The sequence below is a fragment of the Ruditapes philippinarum genome, unplaced genomic scaffold, assembly GCF_026571515.1.
Source record: "Ruditapes philippinarum isolate M1 unplaced genomic scaffold, ASM2657151v2 ctg1257_1_1_1_1, whole genome shotgun sequence".
Classification (NCBI taxonomy): domain Eukaryota; kingdom Metazoa; phylum Mollusca; class Bivalvia; order Venerida; family Veneridae; genus Ruditapes; species Ruditapes philippinarum.
The window spans coordinates 229,383-253,909 of record NW_026861919.1 but is presented as its reverse complement, the minus strand read 5'-3'; the positions used below and the strand labels follow the sequence as shown (position 1 = coordinate 253,909).

Here is a 24,527-nt window from a genome sequence, read left to right as displayed (position 1 = left end):
TCTAAAACCAGATTGGTGTTCATACAATATATTATTTTTAACAAGAAATGATTCTAATTGATTATATACTGCTCTTTCTAAAATCTTAGAGATAATACTTAATATACTAACAGGCCTATAATTGCCCACGTCAAGTGTACTATTTTTCTTATATAATAGTTTCACCCTGGCAAGTTTTAAATCATCAGGGACAAAATTTTCTCTATACCTGGTTTGTCATTGTACAAGAAATACAAAGGACTATTTTAGTACATACATGTATGTTAAGGATACACAGGTCAATATTCCGTATAATTATAACACGGATTTATAATGTAATATAAATCCGTGATTATAATTTGCATTAAATGTCAAAATCAGTCAGAATTTATCTAGCCCTGTCCATTGGTTTTTGTATTTGTAACGTCCTATTCTTTTCCATTGATGTATTGGATGAAATGTGTAATTTTATTGTTCTGTAAATCAATTATTTGTAATTTCCTTTGAATTTTTGTTTGTATGCACGTTTTTGTATGTCCAATAATAAAAGAAGGAACTAGAAGAAAGTCTTCGATCATATATTCCCGATTAAACTGGTTTTGCCTTTAAAAAGCGCTTTCAAATTTCTAATTGATGAACCCAAAGATAACCCCGTTTAGGCTAGTTTGGGGTACAAATACAACAACAAACACGAAGCGATTTCAGTTTCAAAATTTAGTTTAAATTTTTTTAAAAAATTCAGACAAAAAGGTGAGATATTTTGTAATAAGGGCCCAAAAAGCTGTTTAATTTTAACAGTCCCGGGCAATTTTTAATTTTTAAAATGACAATATCTACTCTGTAAATAACACTTTAAAAAATGTATAAGTGTATACAGATTCGGATAAATCCGGACCTTTCCATAATTTTGGTAAAATGTTAAAAATTGCTGCGGACAGATTTTAGGTCAACTGTGGCATTCGGAGTAAGTGTCTAAAAAGGCCCGATAAAAATGGGAATTTTACAGTAACTAACAGAAACATATGGACACATTATAAATAAAAAGAATAATTGATAATGATATACAGTTGTTTACTGGTCGAAGACCATCAACCGGACACTTTTGGAACATTTTTACGTACAGATTTCATAATTTTTAACCTAGAGACCAAAAAATTAGACACAGTTCAGCTACGTTCTTCTCCTAACTTACAAACAAGTTTGTTTATTTCTGATTTTATTGACACTTATATCTGAGGCTCGACAAGGAGGGTATCAAAATTACCTAAATTGTCTACACTACAGTACAATGTGTCCGGACAGATATGTACATGACGTGATTTAATTCAGATAAAAGCCTGGTGTTTTGATTTTTAACATGATATACAATATGTCAGCAACAAATGGTGAAGTTTTGGATATTCTATTATTCACTCTGCAAATGATTATAGCTAATATATGAGGTCAGGCGTTGCTTTCTTGACCCCCAAATTTCAACGTCAACATTCTTGAAATAGACATTAAAATATCACCATTTACGGAGGTTGAAATAAATTTATTTACTTAATTTTAAAATAAACATGCACTTATTGTTGATAAAAAAGTGACTGACAACCACTGAACAAAGAAAATACTAAATTAAGCATTTTCGGGGCCGTCCGGGTTTGGTGGTTGTCCGGTTTTGGTGGTGACCCAACCAGTAGATGTCTAAACTCGTCCTGTGATCAACTTGTCACCTATTTGCTCAACTCGTCCCCTACTTTTGGTCAATTTGACCTCAATGAGTCAATTTGTCTCTAATATGGTCAACTTGTCCCCTTCTTTTTGTCAACTTGTCATTAAATTGGGTCTTAAAATAATTCTATTATTTTCCCAATCCACAGGAAAAAATTCCCAATTGAAAGTTACAAAATAAAAATATTGAATAAAAATTCTTAAATCTTTGCAAATAAGGGCTTCTTCATTGTAATAGTGCTTAAATGTTTGAAGATGCCATCATAGACAGTAATTTGTTGCATCCATTTAACCTTTTACCCCATGAGCATATTGCGAAAATTTTGGCCATTTTCACTGAAAAGCCTCCTGTAACATTAGTTCAAACTGCTATGAAACTATGAAAAATGCTTCAATACAAATGAAACTTGGCACAAATGTTGACTACACCATAGCCTCTGTAACAGCATGCTCAATTATAAATTTCCTGTTTCCATGGCAACGGGGGGAAGTCTCAAAATTGCCAAAAATCACTATTTAGCTTTGTTTTTTTCCATCAAAACTGATTTCAAAGTGCTGCAACTTCTCAATGAATGAATTGAGATAGAGTACAAGGCTTTTCAGCGTCGGTTACTAGCTACCCTAAGATCAACCTGAGGCCATTTTTAGCCTGTCACATGTCCAAAATTTTCTTGGAGATGAGGGCGACTCCGCCCCCCTTCAAACCCCCCAAACAAAAGGGGGCACATCCCCCTTCTGGCAACCCCCTGATGTAATATTTGGATGGGGGACGCCGCCGAAAAAGTGGTCACTTTTTTTAACAACATTTCTCAAACGAAAAACAGTGTTTGGGGCCTAAATCGGGCATTTTTTCACTGTTTGAGGCCTCAAAAAGGTTAATAACTGCAAACTTCAGTTATGCATTTTTCCCCCAATTGTTAACAAAACACCAATTGAAATTCCCAATTGAGTATGGGTCGTGTTCCCAAAATCCTGGAAAAAATTCCTGGTTTTAACATACATTTTAACGATCTTTTTCAAAGTGAACGTACATATCATAATACTAAATAAAGACGGGTAAGTTTGCAAGTAATCAATGTAAATTTTTATTTTGTTTATTTTTAAGTCTCTTTTAAGGCTCCCAAAGTTACACGTTTAAACTGATTCGTTTCGACTTTCATTCGTAAACGTTTACAATATTTTTTACCGTTTAATCGTATTAGGAAATGACCACATTGTGTTACAAATATCTTGATCATTGCCTGTTATCATGGATTTTATCAATTCCAAAGTCAAAAACTGAAAATGGGTGTTTATAACCTTCCAAACAGCATTGCTGTGCAATAATCGCTTGTGACATAATACGTTATTTTGTAAATTTGATTTTCCTTTGATCTTTCAAATGGGGATTCAATGCAGAAAATATGTGCTGACACATGCAGTCGTGATGAGCCCTGAACATTATTTATTTGTTCGTTTTGTACATGTGTAAAGAATAGAAAGTTAGTCATCATATGGCGACTCAAATACATGGTGTAGTATTGTACATATAAGTACCACCGTATTGTTTCGGTTCTTAACAATTGTGTAAACGTTTACAAAAAATTGTAAACGTGGGAGCCCTAGTCTCTTTCATATGCAAACATATATACATACAACTTATTAAAATTAATGAAAATTATATATGATATATAGGGAAATGAAGCTTGAAATAAGGAATACTTGTGGATTTTTTAGACATCAGTTACTCTGTTAAACAGACTGTACAAGTATATGTAGATGTAGATCTTTTTTATCGAACTGAATAAGAATGATATATATTTGAGCCGTGTCACGACAAAACCAACATAATGGGTTTGCGACCAGCATGGATCCAGACCAGCCTGCGCATCCGCGCAGTCTGCTCCATGCTGTTCGCTATCAGTTTCTCTACTTGTTATAGGGTTTGGAAGCGAACAGCATGGATCCTGATCAGACTGCGCGGATGCGCAGGCTGGTCTGGATCCATGCTGGTCGCAAACCCATTATGTTGGTTTTGTCGTGACACGGCTCATTTATGTAGACATTTTTCAATTTTTCCTGTAGTGAATGATGTCAGATATCAGCAATAAAAGACAAGAAGTTTTTTTAAAAGGAAAAGAAGGCTCTGAGTGCACTATAAATTTACATGGTTTGTTTTTTTCATTCATTTTTTAAGGTTAAGCATCGGTTTAATTATTTCAGCAAATTGTGTGTTTAACTTACATTCCACACCTTTAAATATGTACCTTAAAGAGTTTTAAAGCTTTTAGAATTGAAAATTGTGTTACCTTATAAATTGTTGTATATTAAAATCTGGACAGTCTAGTAAAATGTGCATCCTAGCCTATTTAATAATATCATAATGGTTAAAAAATATCCTATTATATAAAAGTGGTATATACATTCTTTTTTTTTTAGCTCACCTGTCACAAAGTGACAGGGTGAGCTTTTGTGATCGCTTTTCGTCCGGCGTCTGGCCGTCGTCCGGCCGTCGTCCGTAAACTTTTACTTTAAATGACATCTTCTCATAAACCACCAAGCCAATTTCATCCAAACTTCACAGGAATGTTCCTTTGGTGGTCACCTTTGAAAGTTGTTCAAAGAATTTAGTTCCATGCAGAACTCTGGTTGCCATGGCAACCAAAAGAAAAAACTTTAAATATCTTCTTCTAAATAACCCAAAGAGCTAGAGCTTAGATATTTTGCATGAAACATCTTCTAGTGAATTTCTACCAAGTTTGTTCAAATAAAATTGGCCCCGCCCCAGGGGGTCATTGATTTGCCCTATCTGCATATAGTAAAAACTTAAAAAATCTTCTTTTAAAGAACCCAAAGAGCTAGAGCTAAGATATTTAGCATAAAACATCTTCTAATGGATGTCTACCAAGTTTGTTCAAATAAAAGCCCTGGGGTCAAAATTGGCCCTGCCCCAGGTGGTCATTGATTTTCCCTATATGCATATAGTAAAAACTTAAAAAACTTCTTTTAAAGAACCCAAAGAGCTAGAGCTAAGATATTTAGCATGAAACATGTTCTGATGGATGTCTACCAAGTTTGTTCAAATAAAAGCCCTGGGGTCAAAATTGGCCCGCCCCGGGGGTCATTGATTTTCCTATATGTGTATAGCAAAAACTTAAAAAATCTTTTTTGAAAAAAAAAACCCAAATAGCTAAGGTTTAGATACTAAGCATGAAAGATCTTCTAGTGAGTGTCTACCAAGTTTGTTCAAATAAAAGCCCTGGAGTCAAAATTGGCCCCGCCCCGGGGGTCATTCATTTTCCTTATATGTGTATAACAAAAACTTAAAAAATCTTCTTTGAAAAAACTCAAATAGCTAATGTTTAGATATTAAGCATGAAGCATCTTCTAGTGAGTGTCTACCAAGTTTGTTCAAATAAAAGCCCTGGGGTCAAAATTGGCCCTGCCCCGGGGGACATTGATTTTCAATCATACAGTGTATAGCAAAATCTTCTTTGAAAAAACCCAAATAGCTAGAGTTTAGATATTAAGCATGAAACATTTGCTAGTAAGTTTCTACAAAGATTGTTCAAATAAAAGCCCTGGGGTCAAAACTGGCCCTGCCCCAGGTGTGTCATTGTTTTTAACTATATGTGTAAAGAAAAAACTTGAAAAAATCTTCTTTTAAAAAACCCAACGAGCTAGACCTTAGATGTTTGCCTTAAACATTTTCTAATGTATGTCTACCAAGTTTGTTCAAATAAAAGCCCTGGGTTTTAAACTGGCCCGCTCCGGGGGCCTATATACAGGTGAGCGACTTCAGGGCCATCATGGCCCTCTTGTTTATTAAAGGTGCTACTGTAACATCTTGGAAGAACAAAGGGGAAGAAATTTTGTTTTGCAGGTAAATGGAAGTTTATTTCTAAAACTGAGTACCAAATTAATGTATTATGCTTTTGGTAATATTGAAGTAGTCTAGTAGTAAATATTGCTGGAATAAGATTTTAGTCCATTTTATAAAGGATATATTATTTGAGCCATGTCATGACATAACCAACGTCATGCGTTTGTGACCAGCTTGGATCCAGACCAGCCTGCGCATCCGGACAGTCTAATCAGGATCCATGCTGTTGGCTTACTAACCCTGTAACAAGTAGAGAAACTGAAAGCGAACAGCATGGATCCTTATCAGACAGAGCGGATGGGCAGGTTGGTCTGGATCCATGCTGGTCGCAAACCCACTATGTTGGTTTTTTAGTGATGCGGCTCAATTTTACACTTTACAAAACGGTCAGGATATTAAGTTATTTATTAATACATGTATTTAATTATGTTTAATTAAGCACTTTAGATAATAACTGATGGGTCAAACGTACTATTTTTACATTGGATTTGTGTATGAAGCATCATTTGCCAGTTATCTAACAGATCAGTGGTTATACTTGTCTTGTACTTAAATAATTCATAACAGGGTGTCCTCTACCAGTAAAGCTGGATAGTCAACACATGACCTTTTTGATGTTAAGACTTATAAATTAAACCAAATGAATAATGAATATTTGAGCCGCTTCACGACAAAACCTACATTGTGCGTTTGCGACCAGCATGGATCCAGACCAGCCTGTGCATCCGCGCAGTCTGATCAGGATCCATGCTGTTGGCTATCAGTTTCTCTACTTGTAATAGGGTTGGTAAGCGAACAGCATGGATCCTGATCAGACTGCGCGGATGCGCAGGCTGGTCTGGATCCATGCTGGTCGCAAACCCATTATGTTGGTTTTGTCATGATGCGGCTCATTTTTTTATGCTACTTACATCAACAAACATCCTTGCAGATCTAGATATGTTCAGCTCAGTAGGCCAATCATCATGTTTCCGGATCTATGAATCCTGTGTGGGAGTATTTCATGATTTTTCACATCTTTTTGTAAAGACTAGAAAATAATGTGGTGGTTGGTAGTGTGGTAGTTTTCACTCCGGTCAAGGGGTTAGAGTTGATGACTTCTAATCCAGTTTAACCTCTCTGGCATGAGATGCTTTGGTAGTTTAGCACGGAGGAAGGTAGTCTAGTACTGCTGTAACTCTCCAGGCAGGATGGTTAGGAAAAAAACCCACCTATATGACTGAAATACTGTTGGGAAAAGGCATAAAATGAAACAAACAAACAAACAAACAGTTTTCTCTCAGGATCATAGCAGTAAGCCATATTAAAATTAAATGTACCAGAGCACATTTCAGCCACTACATAAAATACTCTTTAACAATAACACTACTTGCCGACTTTGTGTAATTGACTAAGTGTAAAGTAAATGTATTGTTAGTTTTAGAGAATGCAGTGAAAATAAAAATTAGAAATGAATTGTCACTAATAACTTACAGTTACACTTAGCCCATAGTTCTCATTGATAATAATTGGGTGAATAACTCTGACAAACTTTCATCAAATTTAATATTATTTCAGTGAAAAAGCATTACTTGATGGAAGCAAGGCAGTGAGGGGAGGTATCCCACTTGTTTTCCGTAAGTTCTTTTTATGCCACCGCAGCATCTGCGATGCGGTGGCATATAGCGATTCACCTGTGTGTGTGTGTGTGTGTGTTTGTTTGTTTGTTTGTTTGTGTGTGTGTGTGTTATATAGATTATATAGTGAACTTAAAAAATCTTCTTGTAAAAAACCACTAGTCCAATTTCAACCAAACTTGGCGGGATTGATCCTTGGGTGAAGGGCTTCCAAAGTTGTTCAAAGAATTTCATTCCATGCAGAAATCTGGTTGCCATGGCAACCAAAAGGAATTATAAGAATACATTTAAAAAATCTTCTTGTAAAGACCCAAAAGGCCTAGAGCTTAGATATTTTGCATAAGGCATTGTCTGGTAGACCTCTACCAAGATTGTTCAAATTAAAGCCCTGGGGTCAAAATCGGCCCCGCCCCAGGGGTCATTGATTTTCACTATATGTACATATAGTAAAAACTTAAAATACCTTCTTGTAAAGACCCAAAAGGCCTAGAGCTTAAATATTTTGCATAAGGCATTGTCTGGTAGACCCTTACCAATATTGTTCAAATTATAGCCCTGGGGTCAAAATCGGCCCCGCCCTTGGGGTCATTGATTTTCACTATATCTACATATAGTAAAAACTTAAAATGCCTTCTTGTAAAGACACAAAAGGCCTAGAGCTTAGATATTTTGCATAAGGCATTGTCTGGTAGACCTCTATCCAGAGCTTTGATATTTGGTATATAATATCTTCTATGGGTCCTCTTCTAAAGTTGTTTTAATTATGCCCCTAGTGTTAAAATTGCCCTGCCCCAGAGGCGATAGTTTTCCTTATATGTATAAAGCAAAAACTTGAAAAATCTTCTTCTCTGAATTGATAAAGGCTAGAGGTTAAATTTATGGCATATGATTTTGCGAAGTGAACCTTTACCAAGATTGTTCAAATTATAGCCCTGTGGTCAAAATTGTCCCCGCCCGGGGGTCATTGATTTTCATTATGTACATATAGTAAAAAAATAAAAAATATTTTTGTCTGAAGGTTCAAGGCATTGATGCTTTGATGTTTGCTATATTATATCATCTATAGGTCCTCTACCAAAGTTGTTCAAATTTTTCCCAAGGTGTCAAAATTGGCCCTGCCCGGGGGCAGTGATTCTCATTATGTACACATAGTAAAAACAGAAAATAAAACGAATGTTTTCTGAATGGGAGAAAGCTACAGCTTAGATATTTGACTTGAAATGTTTTTTCGTGGACCTGTATCAAGATTGTTTTGAATTAAACTCTTGGTCCAAAATTTTGCCTTGCCCAAGGGACAGTGACCTACTTTCTTGTCTTTTGATGCGCAGCAATGAAATTTTGACCATGTGTACAGTTTTTGTTGTAAAATTAAACTTTGATATCAGGTGACCTAGATTTTGATGATGTGACCTACTTTCTTGTCCTTTGGTGTACAGCTATGAAATTTGAACCATGTGCACAGATTAAGATGTAAAGTGAACTTTGATTTCATCTGACCTAGATTTTGACAAAGTGTCTTACTGTGTTGTCCTTTGATGAAGCCATGAAATTTAGGCTGTGTGAAATATGACCTTCACCACCAAATTCACTAGACTTGAGTGCATTGATATATTCATACTCTGATCTTTTATTGAGTTAACAACAGATTTAACCACTAATCTGATAATAAGAATAAGATAGGTCAGGGATCTATGCATTATGACAATCTTCAAAATTGTCTAGAAACAAAAAAATCTGTTCCTACACTACTATTTAGTGTTATATTAATGCGGTGGCATAGCATTTTTCTCAAATGCAATCTTGTTCTCATTTGTTATATATTTTTTAATTATGATGGAAATTAAATGAACGCATCTTTTTTAGCTTCTCTTTGAGAAGGGAATTTGGAGCTATTGTCATGACGGGGGTCACCCTGATTGACTCGGGCTAGCATTATGTTAACTATTGTCATAAATCTTTTTGTCAAATATTCTTTTATGGTCATTAACTTTAAACCTTACAATGCTAATACATTGAAACATGGTATGTTTATGTATACACAGCTTGATGAGGTGTTCCTGTCACAACCATTTTCAGGTCAAAAGTTCAAAGAACAAGGTCATTGAGACCTTTTATAAGTAGTTTTTTGTTTCAAGGTGACATATAGGGGTTACTTTTGTCGGCGTGTCGGCGTCCCCTAAGGCTTGTCTGGAGCATAACTCAGTCACAATAAGTCTGATTGACTCCAAACTTGGTATGCATGCGTCTTTTAATAACCCGAAGTGCAGTGCACAAGAACCGATACTCTTCACTTCTTAATTTTCTGAGTTATTGCCCTTTGTAAATTTTCATACTTTATTTTTGTTCGGGCCATTTCTTATAAATTATAAAAGCTATTGACTTGAAACTTCATATGATGAAAGATCTCATTAAGAAGAAGTGCAGTGCAAAAGAACTGGTACTCTGCACTTCTTACTTTTTGAGTTATTGCCCTTTGTTAATTTTTATAGTTTATTTTTGTCCAGGCCATTTTTCATAAACTATAAAAGCTATGGACTTGAAACTTTATAGGGTAATAGATCTCATTAAGAAAAAGTGCAGTGGATAAGAACAGGCACTCTGCACTTCTTATTTTTTCAGTTATTGCCCTTTGTTAATTTTCATACTTTATTTTTGTCCGGGCAATTTCTTTTAAATAATAAAAGCTATTTACTTGAAACTTCATAGGATGAGAGATCTCATTAAGAAGAAGTGCAATGCACAAGAACCGGTACTCTGCATATTTTGAGTTTTTTCCCTTTGTTAATTTTCATACTTTATTTTTGTCTGGGCCATTTCTCCTAAACTATAAAAGCTTTGGTTATGAAACTTCATAGGATGATAGATCTCATTGAGATGAAGTGAAGTGCATGAAAACTGGTACTCCATGATTTTTCAGTTATTGCCCTTTGTTGATTTTCTTACTTTATTTTTATCCTGACCATTTCATCTAAATTATAAAAGCTATGGACTTGAATCTTCATAGGATGATAAATCTCATTAAGAAGAAGTGCAGTGCACAAGAACTGATACTCTGCACTTCTTATTGTTTGAATTATTACCATTAAGCAGTGTTAATAAATAACCTGTATTTAAGAAGAAAATGCCTAAGTGACAACTGTACTGTTCACAAGGCAACACATCCGACTCGCGAAGTTCTAGTTTAAAATACTATCAATGCTATTCACATCAAACTTGGTATACTTTTTCACAACCAAACTGTGATACCATATCAGAAGGGCAGATAATCCTTCATTTTAAGCAAAGCCAATGCTAATTTTTCAGTTTTATTATAGCTAACTTTGGACCATGGACTCTAGGGCCACAGCATGGGTTTGCTAGAATAAAGAAATGGAGGGAAGATGATGCTGCAAGTCAGGTATGCTCTAATTGTTAGTTAGACACTGTTTGAAGAATGATGAAGCTGTTCTTCTCAAGGTATGCTCTAATTGTTAGTTAGACACTGTTTGATGAATGATGAAGCTGTTCTTCTCAAGGTATGCTCTAATTGTTAGTTAGACACTGTTTGAAGAATGATGAAGCTGTTCTTCTCAAGGTATGCTCTTATTGTTAGTTAAAGAATGAAGCTGCCCTTCTTAAGGTATGCTCTTATTGTTAGTTAGACACTGTTTGAAAAATAGTACAGCTGTCTTCTAATTTTAGGTTTTGGGTACATTTTATAACTAACCATAAAATGTATTCAGTTGAAACTTTAATACATGTATATTTGTTTAGAATTTTTGTTATTGTTCTTTGATCAAAACTCATTCTGTCAGTCAGGAGATGGTGCTTGTAGCAAAGTGTTTGTATTAGAAGATGATGAAGAAACTAGAAAATTGTGGAATGAAAGGTATTGAAAATTCTATACTATTCCTTCATTTCATTTTTATGATGAGCAGATATTAAGAGGCCTTCATGGCCTAATGATAAAGGTCTCTAAATTTTATTCTATCATCCTTCTTTGCAATGGTTATTTGAATCTGCCAGGGACTTCAAGGTAGATTCATGTAGGTAATCTAAGATTGATCCTTTGACAGAGTCAGATGCTATTGTGTAAAACAAGGAGAGAGGGCATGACATGTTCATGTAAATAGAAATAGTCATCATAACTTAACATTGTATGTGTGATTATAAACCCACATAAATAAAGATAAACATGATAATTATTGTGTTATTTTTAGCTCACCTGTCACAAAGTGACAGGGTGAGCTTTTGTGATCGCTTTTCGTCCGGCGTCCGTCCGTCCGTCCGTCGTCCGTCCGTCGTCCGTCCGTAAACTTTTGCTTTAAATGACATCTCCTCATAAACCACTGAGCCAATTTCATCCAAACTTCACAGGAATGTTCCTTTGGTGGTCACCTTTAAAAATTGTTCAAAGAATTTAATTCCATGCAGAACTCTGGTTGCCATGGCAACCGAAAGAAAAATCTTTAAATATCTTCTTTTAAACAACCCTAAGAGCTAGAGCTTAGATATTTGGCATGAAACATCTTCTAGTAAGTGTCTACCAAGTTTGTTCAAATAAAAGCCCTGGGGTCAAAATTGGCCCCGCCCCAGGGGGTCATTGATTTTCCCTATATGCATATATTAAAACTGAAAAATTCTTCTTTTAAAGAACCGTAAGAGCTAGAGCTTAGATATTAGGCATGAAACATCTTCTAGTGAATGTCTACCAAGTTTGTTCAAATAAAAGCCCTGGGGTCAAAATTGGCCCCGCCCCGGGGGGGTCATTGATTTTCCCTATATGCATATAGTAAAAACTTAAAAAATCTTCCTTTTAAGAACCGTAAGAGCTAGAGCTTAGATATTAAGCATGAAACATCTTCTAGTGAATGTCTACCAAGTTTGTTCAAATAAAAGCCCTGGGGTCAAAATTGGCCCGCCCCGGGGGGTCATTGATTTTCCCTATATGCATATAGTAAAAACTTAAAAAATCTTCTTTTAAAGAACCCAAAGAGGTAGAGCTAAGATATTAAGCATGAAACATCTTCTAGTGAGTGTCTACCAAGTTTGTTCAAATAAAAGCCCTGGGGTCAAAATTGACCCCGCCCCAGGGGGTCATAGATTTTCCCTATATGCATATAGTAAAAACTTAAAAAATCTTCTTTTAAAGAACCCAAAGAGCTAGAGCTAAGATATTTAGCATGAAACATCTTCTAATGAGTGTCTACCAAGTTTGTTCAAATAAAAGCCCTGGGGTCAAAATTGGCCCCGCCCCAGGGGGGCATTGATTTTCCCTATATGCATATAGTAAAAACTTAAAAAATCTTCTTTTAAAGAACTCAAAGAGCTAGAGCTAAGATATTTAGCATGAAACATGTTCTAATGGGTGTCTACCAAGTATGTTCAAATAAAAGCCCTGGGGTCAAAACTGGCCCCGCCGGGGGGGGGGGGGTCATTGATTTTCCTTATATGTGTATAGCAAAAACTTAAAAATCTTCTTTGAAAAAACCCAAATAGCTAGAGTTTAGATATTAAGCATGAAACATCTTTAAGTAAATATCTACAAAGTTTGTTCAAATAAAAGCCCGGGGGTCAAAACTGGCCCTGCCCCAGGGGTGTCATTGTTTTTAACTATATGTGTATAGTAAAAACTTTAAAAATCTTCTTTTAAAAAACCCAATGAGCTAGAACTTAGATGTTTTACATGAAACATCTTCTTATGGGTGTCTACCAAGTCTGTTCAAATAAACAAATAAAAGCCCTTGGGTAAAAATTGGCCCAGGGGTGGGGGGGGGCCTATATACAGGTGAGCGACCTCAGGGCCATCATGGCCCTCTTGTTTAGCTTACCAGAACCGAAAGTTCAGAGTGAGCTATTAGTATCAAAGGGGGATGCTCCGTCGTCCATTGTCATTCGTCAACAATAGTTTTCTTCTCTGAAACTGCTGGGCAGATTAACTTCAAATTTGGTCTGTAGCATCCTTTTGACAGTCACTCTTGAATTTGCTCATGCCATTTCAATTTTGGCCTCTTTTAGGGGTCAACAGAGCTAAAAATAGAAAAACCTTTAAACATCTTCTACTACAGAACTGATTGATGGATGATCACCAAACTTTGTCTGTAGCATTCTTGGGTAGTCCTTTATCAAGTTTGCTCATATTAATTTGATTGGCCCCTATTAGGGGCCGCTTAAGCTAAAAATAGAAATACTTTTAAACGTCTATTTCTACAGAACTAATTGACGGATGATCACCAAACTTTGTCTGTAGCATTCTTGGGTAGTCTTTTATCAAGTTTGCTCATATTAATTTGATTGGCCCCTTTGAGCGTAATCTAGGGCTAAAAGTAGAAAAACCTTTAAACATCTTCGTCTACAGAACTAATTTATGAATGATCTGTAACATTCTTGGGTAGTCTTTTATCAAGTTTTCTCATATTAATTTGATTGGCCCCTTTTAGGGGCTGCTGAAGCTAAAAATAGAAATACCTTTAAACATTTATTTCTACAGAACTAATTGATGGATGATCACCAAACTTTGTCTGTAGCATTCTTAGGTTCTCTTTAATCAAATTTGCTCATATTAATTTGATTAGCCTTTTTAGGGGCCACTAAAGCCAAAAATTGAAAAGTCTTTGAACATCATTTCCTACTGAAATTATTGATAGAAGATCACCAAACTTTGTAGCAGTCTTGGGTAGTCTTTTATCAAGTTTGCTTATATAAATTTGATTGGCCACATTTAAGATAAAGCTTAAATGCCTCAGGTCATGGCATTTCTTCAAATTATTGTTTAAACATATTCTATCCTCAAATTTAATATTACAAAATATTGACAATGGATAATTTCCAACACTGAAAAGCAGTTGTTTCTGGTGAGCTACTCAGGGCAATCAAGGCCATCTTGTTTAAATGATTATAATTATTTAAGAAAAAAAAAGATATCCTTTTTGTTTACTTCTATAAAGTGATGAAATAAATTGATATGTTTTTAGATTCCGATTAGAGTACACTGTGAAAATGGAGGAAAACAAACTTACAACATCACTGAAGATTTACAACAAAGGTATTTTAATTACGTTATGTTTGATATTATAAAGAATACAAAATTAATGTTTTTATAGGAACATTTAAGTTCCACTTTTTCTTAAACCTCATGACCCACTTGTGCTGTTGGCAAAAAAAAATAGGTGTTTGTTTACCATTTTGGTTAAGTTTTCATTGATGGTCATTTATTTATTTAAAGCTGCAGGCCTCCAGATGAGTCAAAAAAAATTCAAGAAAATCAATATTAAGAAAAATGTACTTAAATTGTAAGAATAGTGAAACATTCAAGATCCAAGTAATATTTTCCAAAGTAGAGAAAAAAACGATGTGATTGCTTTTTTGCATAATTATGCCCCCTTTTCGACTTTGAAATTCTTGATTAAGTTTTTGCGTGTAAGCTAGTATGTCCATAACTACTGAAGGGAATAGATTGAAACTTCACTTACTTATTCTCTGTGATTATCTAACATGATTGGCACAAGCCCCATAACTCTGATTTGCTTTTAAGCATGATTATGCCCCTTTTTCAACTTAAAAATTCTTGGTTTAGTTTTTGCTTGTATGCTGGTATCTCCATAACTACTGAAGGGTTAGTGCCTTTTTTGTGACAATTTTATGCATTCATAATAATCAAGCACTGATTTACTCAATAAAACATCTTAGTCACAAACCTCTGTACCTTTTTGGACAATTTTATGTATTCATATAGGTAAGCATTATTATACTCAATGAAGCACCCTTGTGACAACTTTTTCAAATAGTCAAGCGTCACTGTCATATGACAGTTCTTGTTTTCTTTGAAGTTACTTTGCACAAAAAATCACCATTTAAACGTTTGCAATTTAATCTCAAGGGTAATATTTTGGGGCATACATAACCTTCAATGACAAATGTTGGTCTTGATATAAAGAAGAAAGATACTACTACTTGTTTCTTCTGTTACAATTAAGGGTGTAAAAATTATCCTTTTCTTCATAGTAACATATTGACTGTGTTTGTATGCCAGGGTGTTATTTGTTTTACAGGAGAATCTGCCTTTAGCTTTACCACACTGATGCACACATATTTCAGGGTAGATGATATTGATAAATCTGGCGTGAAAGGATTGAAAGGTGTCAGTTATGATGATAAGGTATTTAATCACTGTAATTTCATAGAAAATGAGACTTTATAGAAATTTATATATGAATATCTTTCTTGTCGATTGAATTGTTTCATATTGATGTTCATGAAAAGTATTTTGTTTAAAATTACTTATAAGCCAAAGTGGCCTAGTGTTGTTATTTGTTTGTTGTAATTTTGCACATTCTACAAAACACCATGGCACACTTATAAGATCTGTTTTTACTCACTTATATGAACTTAATTGATGGCATATGTTGGACACTTAGCATAAATGTTTTTAAGTTACACCAACACTTTTTGTCAGAATGTGATTTTGATTTGTCCTGAATCATATTTCAATAAGCTGGTAAGGCTGCCAACCTTTTATATTTTTAAAAAACAAATTGCATGCTTATTACTTATACAGAATTTATGATGTTTCGTTAACTTGCAGTATATATCAGTATCTAACATAGAATTTATGATATGTGTGAATATTAACTATTTTAAGGTAGATGGTGGTCAACATGTAGAGGACAGGGAAACAGTGAGAATAGACAAGAACTATGACAGGTAGTAACATTATGATTATATACATGTATGCCAAGCACCATGTAAAGAGACTTCTGTCTTCTGCTTAGTTCAAAAGATAGAGGGCATTCTCTCCATGAAAAAAGATATTTGACATTGAGTCTAATGGTCACTTGTATCTCACTGCTGATTCAGAAATCAGTAGGTTTCATGCAAAGAAATTAATTGTAAGTTGTCCAAAGGAAGCCAAATAGGTTGACCGACTGTTGAGATATAGCCAAAATTGTGCTAAATCAGTGAAGAATAAAACCAAACAAAACAAATCTTACATTAATGTCAATTTTTTAGAAGGTGACACAGTCAAGTGGTTAACATGTCTGACTAGTAATCTAAGGATTGCTTTCCACATGGGTTTAAACCCCATCAGGGGCAAGCCGTTTCTTCCTTGAGCAAGAAACTACACTCATTGCTCAGTACTGGTTTGTTTTAGGAACAGTTTCAAGAAAGTGTCTTTAAGTTGTAAGCTTCCTACACAGTTAACTAAAATAAGCTCTGTATAAACCAACTTAGCTCTTGTGATTAGCCTTCGTATGCCTTGCCTTTTGTTTTATCAACCTTTCTTGGTGACAATTATATAGTGAAAGATCTGTTGAAAAAAAACTTTAAATCCATTGTTAAAACTTTATTTGAGCACACAAAAAATATTTACTCCGCAATTGCCTTCTGCTCAACCAAGACATTCTTCATACTGTAAAAATATATTTTCCTTTTTAAAAAATCTGGTTTAATAGAGTCCTAGTATAGATCTTCCTGTATCATTAAATTCTCAAGAACTGAAGAGTGCATGACACAGTCGAACTATCAACTCAACTTCTCTATGACCTTAAAAGAAGAAAAATGTTTTGCTGTATTGTGTTTTGTTTGATTTGTAGGATTAAATAAACCTCAATCTCTCCAAATTTAGAAATTTTTACATTAACTTGTTTGATTTGTAGGATTGACAAAAAACCTCTATCTCAAATTATTACATTGGCTTGTTTGATTTGTAAGGTTGACCCAAAACCTCTATCCTCTCCAAACTGAGAAATTATTACTCTATCTTGTTTGATTTGTAGGATTTACAAAAATTGTCCTGGTCCAGTTGAGTTGATTCCAGATGTGGATAAGCCAGGTTTGTCTAGAAAGCTGATCGCATCCAATTTAAATGACATAGGTAAGTTATTTATTATAGTCTTTGTCTCTCGGGAAATATATAAATTTCAATTTTCCTGAAAATGGAGAGTGAAATTTGAATATCTTTAAACTGCAAATAGGATCTGTATTTTAGATTTATACTTGGTAGGATAATTAATAATCTTATACAGTCTAACTTGCCCATGCGACCACGTGTATTAAGCGACTTTTGTCTTAAACGACCACTTTATATTCCCCCCGATCATTTTCACTCTATATTTTTAATGTATTAAGCGACTTTTGCTCAACGCGACCAGCGACCGCTAATAAGTCACCTAATTGAGAGCAATCTTTTCATTAAACGACCACTTTTACCTGTCAAGTAATTGTGTTTTTAGAGAACGCCGCCTCGTAATGTCATAAGTGTCAACAATCAAAACACAACAAATAAATGTGTGAAAAACTCTATTTCCCAAACCGTTTAAGCGTAAGCAAATGAAGTTAAGTATACGCGTGACGTGTATTATCCAATAATATCGATTAAACAATGCAACGCTCCGCCCCTACTGATGTGGTGTATACACTCAACTTGTTGACATTTAGACTGCATTGAATTGACCTTGAACTTGATCAGCAATTAAATTAGATGTACTTGTAGTTTGTGTATTTCGAATGAAAAATGCACAACAGAAAAAACGTCTTCACTAGTAGGGTTTTCGTGTTGGAGACAAGGAAAAACAACGGAGAAGTTAAACAATTCGTGAAAAAATGTCAAACATGTACGAAATGGATCACAACTGTTTTGTCAATAAATAACAGAAAGTTATTTTTTACATTGGCATCCATTTAGATTATCGAGTGTGCTAATTATTCAACACTTATGTGAAAATGAAGTTGTTTAAGATTCCCATCGCATAAGAAAGATGCCATTTGTAAATTTTGACTTTATGTCATGCTTTGTCTTAAGAGACCGTTCCATTAAGCGACCGTTTTGGTGTTTCCCTTGCGCGGTCGCTTAATACAAGTTTGACTGTACTTTAAGATGAAAGACTACATATTTTACTGGGAGTGGTTCATTTCAGTATTTCATGTGTTATAATATTTAGCTCACCTGAGGACAATGTCCTCAAGGTGAGCTTTTGTGGTGGCCCATTGTCCGTTGTCCGTGTGTGCGTGCGTCAACAATTTCTTTAAACAACTTCTCCTCCTGAACCATTTGGCCAAATTTGTTGAAACTTTGCAAGGATGTTCCTTGCATGAAGCTCTACCAAAGTTGTTCAAAGAATTAAATTACATAAAGAACTCTGGTTGCCATGGCAACTGAAATATTTTCTTTTACAAAAATCTAAAAAAAAATTCTTGTAAAAAAAAACCGAAATGGCTAGAGCTTAGATATTTCACATGAAACATCTTCTAGTGGATGTCTACCAAGTTTGTTCAAATAAAAGCCCTAGAGTCAAAATTGGCCCCGCCCCAGGGGGTCATTGATTTTTCTTATATATACATGTGAATAGTAGAAACTTAAAAAATCCTTTTGTAAAAATCCAAAAGAGTAAGAGCTGAACCATGTTTTAGTGTATATCTACCTGGTACCATGTTTGTTGAAATAATACCCCTAGGGTCAAAATTGGCACTGCCCCAGGGTCATTGATTTTTCTTATATGTACTGTTAATCCAGTGTTTTTCATGATGTTTTAATTCTTGCTTTTCTTCTGGGGTGAAAAGAAGCTCCACATTAACCTATTTCTCAGGTGAGCAATCCAGGGCCCTCTGGGCCCTCTTGTTTAATAGTTAATGAAGGATGATCACTTATGAAGGATTTAACTGGAAGGCATACAGTTATGGAAAATTTATCTGGATGACATATTTTTGACAGTCATAGCATCTTTTTAATTTGCATCCAAATGCATATTGCCCACCCTCAGTAAAGCTCTTGTTGTTATTTTATGTTTTATTTTTTTTAAATGATTAACTGTTGTTTTTTTCTGCCAATTGTTTTTGATAATGTCATATTTTTCATGTCCTAATGTATTTTATTTTCTGAATTATTCTTACAGTGGTTTGGAATCCATGGGCAGAGAAGGCCAAATCGATGTCCGATTTTGGTGATGACGAATATCACAATATGGTTTGTGTTGAAGCTGGCACAGTTAGTGAACAAGTTTCTCTTGCAGGCAATTCTGATGTTGTTTTCTCACAACAGATTATTGTTGTTGATCAACATTCCAAAATGTGACACTTATATATAATATATTTTATCTGCTACTTTTAATATATAGACAGAAATTATTTATTGGCTACTGACTTGAAATGATCTTCATTTTTTCTCTTATATACATATACAGAGTTTATGTTATATATACTTTTTTACATACAATCTGGAATATGTTATATACTATATATGATTTATTTTTTGTATAATTATGTTTATTTACATTCAATCTGGTATTGACACATATTGACACATCAGATGTTGTAAATTTCGATAGATAAACCAGAACAATTGCTTTAGGTACAAAATACTGTATAATGTGTAATGTTCTCAAAGGTCAAGGTCACACTTCTTCATCCAAAGTCTGTATCGAAAAATGCATTGATTATCTTGACCAGTCCATAACTTTGGCATTCATGAATGAATTTTGAAGTAATAATGGATGTTTGTTTTGCACATTGAAGCAATGTATTGTACACAAGACCCATGAATGTATCTCAAGGGATAAAGTCAAACTGAACTTGAAAGGAAATTTTTCATATAAGTGCATTGATATCATTTATGGACTTATAGATATTAAGTTATTTTGTATCTCATTTGTCTAGGTCCCATTTGTCAAAATCATGTTTTGCTTGTGAATAGAAGGTCATGTTTTATGCTTGTTTGAATGGATTTTGGAAAAAAAACTAGGCATAAATTTTTGCATGCAAGGTACAGATTTGAAGCATAAAGGTCAAAGTCACACTTCTGAAAATGCTTTGATGATTGTTCTGTTCAATAATGTTGTCAGTCATAAAATGATTTTGAAACCACTTGGTATTAATGTGTGTAATATATAAGAGTTCATTTCATGCTTGAGAGCAAGGCCAAGCTTCATAAAAGTACATTCCAGACAACAGTTTTGTCATTATTGAAATTGTTTTAAAATATGGTAACTTATCATATGAAGTGCAATATAATAATTAAGGGACACTTTATGCCTAAGTGCTAGGCCATCGTCTCAAATGTCCTGGCCACACTTGAATGATAAAAAGTTGGTGAAATGCATATAATATCAAGTTACGTGATAAATAATAAAATTGCATCCTAATACAGTACTACCTTTGCAGAGCAACAACACTCTGTGGGAAGCAAACATTCCGGTTGTTGTTGAGAGGTGGTTGCTTTATATAGAGGCTACTTTGGGTAGAATGGTCATAGCTTTACAGAGGTCATACTGTATATTCATCAGCATCTATTGTCAGTAGTATGACTGAAATAGTTTGTGTACATTCATGCACATTAGAAAAATATTATGAATGTTAACTTTAATAAGCATTACTTTACATACTTTATCCTTTATCTGTTTCATTGTCACCTAATATGTATGTACTGTATTATTCACAAAGTGTTTCTTAGTTTTGAATAGTATTTTTTATGTCCCAGGTTAAAGTCAAATATTAACCTTGCTCATTAAATGATAAAAGCTTACAGCCAAAGCTTTAAACTTTACATGGGCATGCTGTTGGTGTAAGCTTTCCATGATGTTCTGTCAATCATAGGGCTTTTCTGTTTCCAATTTACACTTAATATCAATTATTAAACAGAAAAATACTAATATACATCATAATTACATTATTAACTTGCGTATACTTTTTTATTTTGGGCTTTTTTGTCATTTTGCCTTTTATTTAGGGGATTTTGATCATTTTTGTACGAGTCTGAATGGCTCATCGAGGGACTTAATTCAGGTAAGCTGTGTGGCTTTTGGGAGATTTTTTTCTTACATACATGTACGTGTATGTCCAAATTGATTTGTATTGACAGCTATAAGAAAGTTTACATATTCTAATATTTGACTTGTTTATCTTATTTGGTAGGCATTTACATCAGTCATTAAATATAATGATAATTTGCATTAATTATTTAACTTTAATAATTGGATGTTATACATTGTTATGTTATACATCAGCATTTCCGTAAAATGTACACTGTTTTTATTGGTACACTGTATTCCAGAAATAGATACATTGACATTCAACTATAATTGTATATACAATCATTCATGCAACAGCTTAATGCAATAAACATATTTAATGCATTTAATAAATGTTGATATTCTGTTATGACAAAGTGTGTGAAGGACAGGCTGTAGACTATAATCTGCCTCATATCACCGGTATTGTCAAGTGACCCATAGATGTCCTTACTTTTTAAAGAAAAAATAATAGAAATACAGATAGTAAGGCTATAATTGATCCCACCATCTCTGTGACACAAAATTTAATGTAGGTTAATTTATCAATATTTTAAAGGTAAACATTTAGGCAGTTTGAAGAATGACCTACAATGTGTTCTAGGATCCTACATATTTACCGGACAATCAGTTTACCGGACAAAAGCTATTACTGCCAAATAGTGCTTTATTTTTTGCTTTGATAAAAAAATCATACGGTCTGAATCGTACACACACTTTTTATTTCAAAATGAATAACAACAAAACCACTTTCCGGTAAATATTGTTGATTCAGTGCTTTATCTACTAACAAGCCTTTTTATACGCCCGTTTGAAAAACGGGACGTATTATGGGAACGCCCTGGCGGGCGGGCGGGTGGGCGTCCAATTTGTCCGGAGCATATCTCCTACATGTATGGAGGGATTTTAATGAAACTTCATAGAAATGTTCACCACTATGAGGAGCAGTGTCGCGCACATGAACCAGGTCTCTAGGTCAAAGGTCAAGGTCACACTTAGAGGTCATTGAAAAATGCTTGGCCGGAGCAAAACTTCCACATGTATAGAGGGATTTCAATATTACTTGGCACAAATGTTCACCATTGTGAGGCGGAGTGTCGCGTGCAAGATTCAGGTCCTTGCGGCCAAGGTCAAGGTCACACATAGAGGTCAAAGTTCAGATAAAAATATGAAGATGTGTATATGGACCATTTAGTCATCATTTATTGAGGGATTGTAACACAAATGGTCATTATCAAGACTATGGCTGTGATACATATAATTTAGGTCAATATATACAAGGTCAAGGTCACTAAAGATGATGAAATATCCAGATTTGTAAATAGAATTTAATCAAAGGGCAACAACAAAGTTATTACTTTGTTCATAAATGACTTACACAATTACTCCCCTTGATCTACTTTCACTTTCAATTCTAAAAATAGAATTTAATCAAAGGGCATAAAATAATCCTCTTTCTTGGACTTGAGTATGTTCTAAAGAATGTAACATTTATTTACACATGTTTCATTCATTGGTCAAGATTCTTAACTGTGATAACTATGGTGTTCTGTAGACTTGGTATTTGTTCATAAAGATCATACAGTAATTACCTTATCAAATGTAAATACTTTCTCATAGAAATTTAATTATATTTTAATTTTCAAGTAAATATCAGTTCAGCTCATTCAAAGATTAAGAATTGTAATGAAATGTATTTCCCTAGAATAAAATCTTAAATCAGAATTTTTTTAGTTATTAAATTACAATTACATGTACTTTTTATCTTCCCTACTGATTTGTTTTAAGGTTCATTTAACAACACAGTGCCAAGGATAAAAACTTGCTTGCTAGATAACACTTATCCATAATGCCCCCATCTCCATCTAAAGCTTTCGTAAACGGGCGTATTTTGTGACTATGGCACCCTTGTTGTTTACTAGTTTTTAGCTCACCTGTCACAAAGTGACAGAGTGAGGTTTTGTGATCGCTTTTCGTCCGGCGTCTGTCCGTCGTCCGTCCGTCCGTCCGTAAACTTTTACTTTAAATGACATCTCCTCATAAACCACTAAGCCAATTTCATCCAAACTTCACAGGAATGTTCCTTTGGTGGTCACCTTTAAAATTTGTTCAAAGAATTTAATTCCATACAGAACTCTGGTTGCCATTGCAACCGAAAGAAAAAACTTTAAATATCTTCTTTTAAAAAACCCTAAGAGCTAGAGCTTAGATATTTAGCATGAAACATCTTCTAGTGAGTGTCTACCAAGTTTGTTCAAATAAAAGCCCTGGGGTCAAAATTGGCCCCGCCCCAGGGGGTCATTGATTTTCCCTATATGCATATAGTAAAAACTTAAAAAATCTTCTTTTAAAGAACCCAAAGAGCTAGAGCTAAGATATTTAGCAAGAAACATCTTCTAGTGAGTGTCTACCAAGTTTGTTCAAATAAAAGCCCTGGGGTGAAAATTAGCCCCGCCCCAGGGGGTCATTGATTTTCCCTATATGCAAATAGTAAAAACTTAAATTGTTGTGTGAATATTGCCATAAGACAGGCGCTCTCTCCTTCTGTCTTATTTACTTGCGTGACTGTAAGTTTTCGAGAACGGTGTTAGATGAATTAAGAACAAAATACGATGTGTATAAAAAAGACATGTGAATACAGTCAAACCTCATTCGCTCGAACTCAGAGGGCCTGCACAAATATGTTTGAGAGATCGGTAGTTCGAGCTGACCGAGGTTGCACTATAATCTTCTATTATATGATGAACATAGGCCTGAATAATAATTGTTCAATCTCGGTTGCTTCGAACTACCGATCTCTCGAACAAATTTGCGCAGGCCCTCTGAGTTCGAGCGAATGAGGTTTGACTGTACCTCCTCTGACCAAGTTATGAAAGCCAGCGACAAGTGACGTCCTCACTCCTTTCTTCTCCAAATCCCTCCAGAGGCGTGCACGTCGCGGAGAAGGCACACGGCAGGTCAAGGTCAAGTCATCTTAAGTACCAGAGGGGATTGGTTGACCTGTCGTGACTAACTCTGGAGGGTTGGCGCTAATGACAGCCGTTTTTGTTATCATCAGTCAGGAACATGATGCCTTGACAGTATTGTCGTCTCCTCTACCACCAACGAACGAAGAATGGGATATCAGGAAGATTCAGCTTGACAAAGACGTCCCCGATGAGACTACCTTAGTGAACCGGCAAGGATGCTATAATCTCGGACATATGGTTATTCCGGCGCCGAGTATAAATAAACTTAAAACTGACTGACTGGTCCTCACACATTGCAAAACAGTAGATGCTATCGGCTGCCTACAGCATGTTTCCGTCAGGCAATTGGATGATTGAAATGTCAGTGGCCATTGGAAAAAAGGAACAGTTTTGTCAGTATATATAACTTATACAGAATTAAACATTGGCATCATATGTCCCAGTTTGCTCAAATCAAAAGATGACGGTTGTCACATAACCAATAGAAATGAGTAATAATTACTTTATTTAGAGTTTTCTGCATTATCTTTCTTATAGCATAAATGGTATGTTATGATACAATCTCGAACCAAAGATCTCCAAAGTTCTGGAATGCTCTTATGACTACTCCTACAGATGATTTAACAAA

At 34.8% G+C, this 24,527-nt stretch overlaps 1 protein-coding gene across 1 annotated transcript; it reads left to right on the top strand.

Moving 5' to 3' along the window:
- The first annotated feature begins 917 nt into the window (after positions 1 to 917).
- On the top strand, positions 918 to 19,380 carry LOC132717369 (uncharacterized). Its single transcript, XM_060700822.1, has 11 exons — positions 918 to 943; positions 3,757 to 3,841; positions 5,503 to 5,554; positions 7,112 to 7,170; positions 10,485 to 10,567; positions 10,965 to 11,038; positions 14,124 to 14,194; positions 15,201 to 15,307; positions 15,791 to 15,852; positions 16,926 to 17,023; positions 19,041 to 19,380. Exons 2-11 carry the CDS (start codon positions 3,760 to 3,762, stop codon positions 19,217 to 19,219), a joined length of 867 nt encoding a protein of 288 aa, XP_060556805.1. The 5' UTR covers positions 918 to 943; positions 3,757 to 3,759; the 3' UTR covers positions 19,220 to 19,380.
- The last annotated feature ends 5,147 nt before the right edge of the window (positions 19,381 to 24,527 follow it).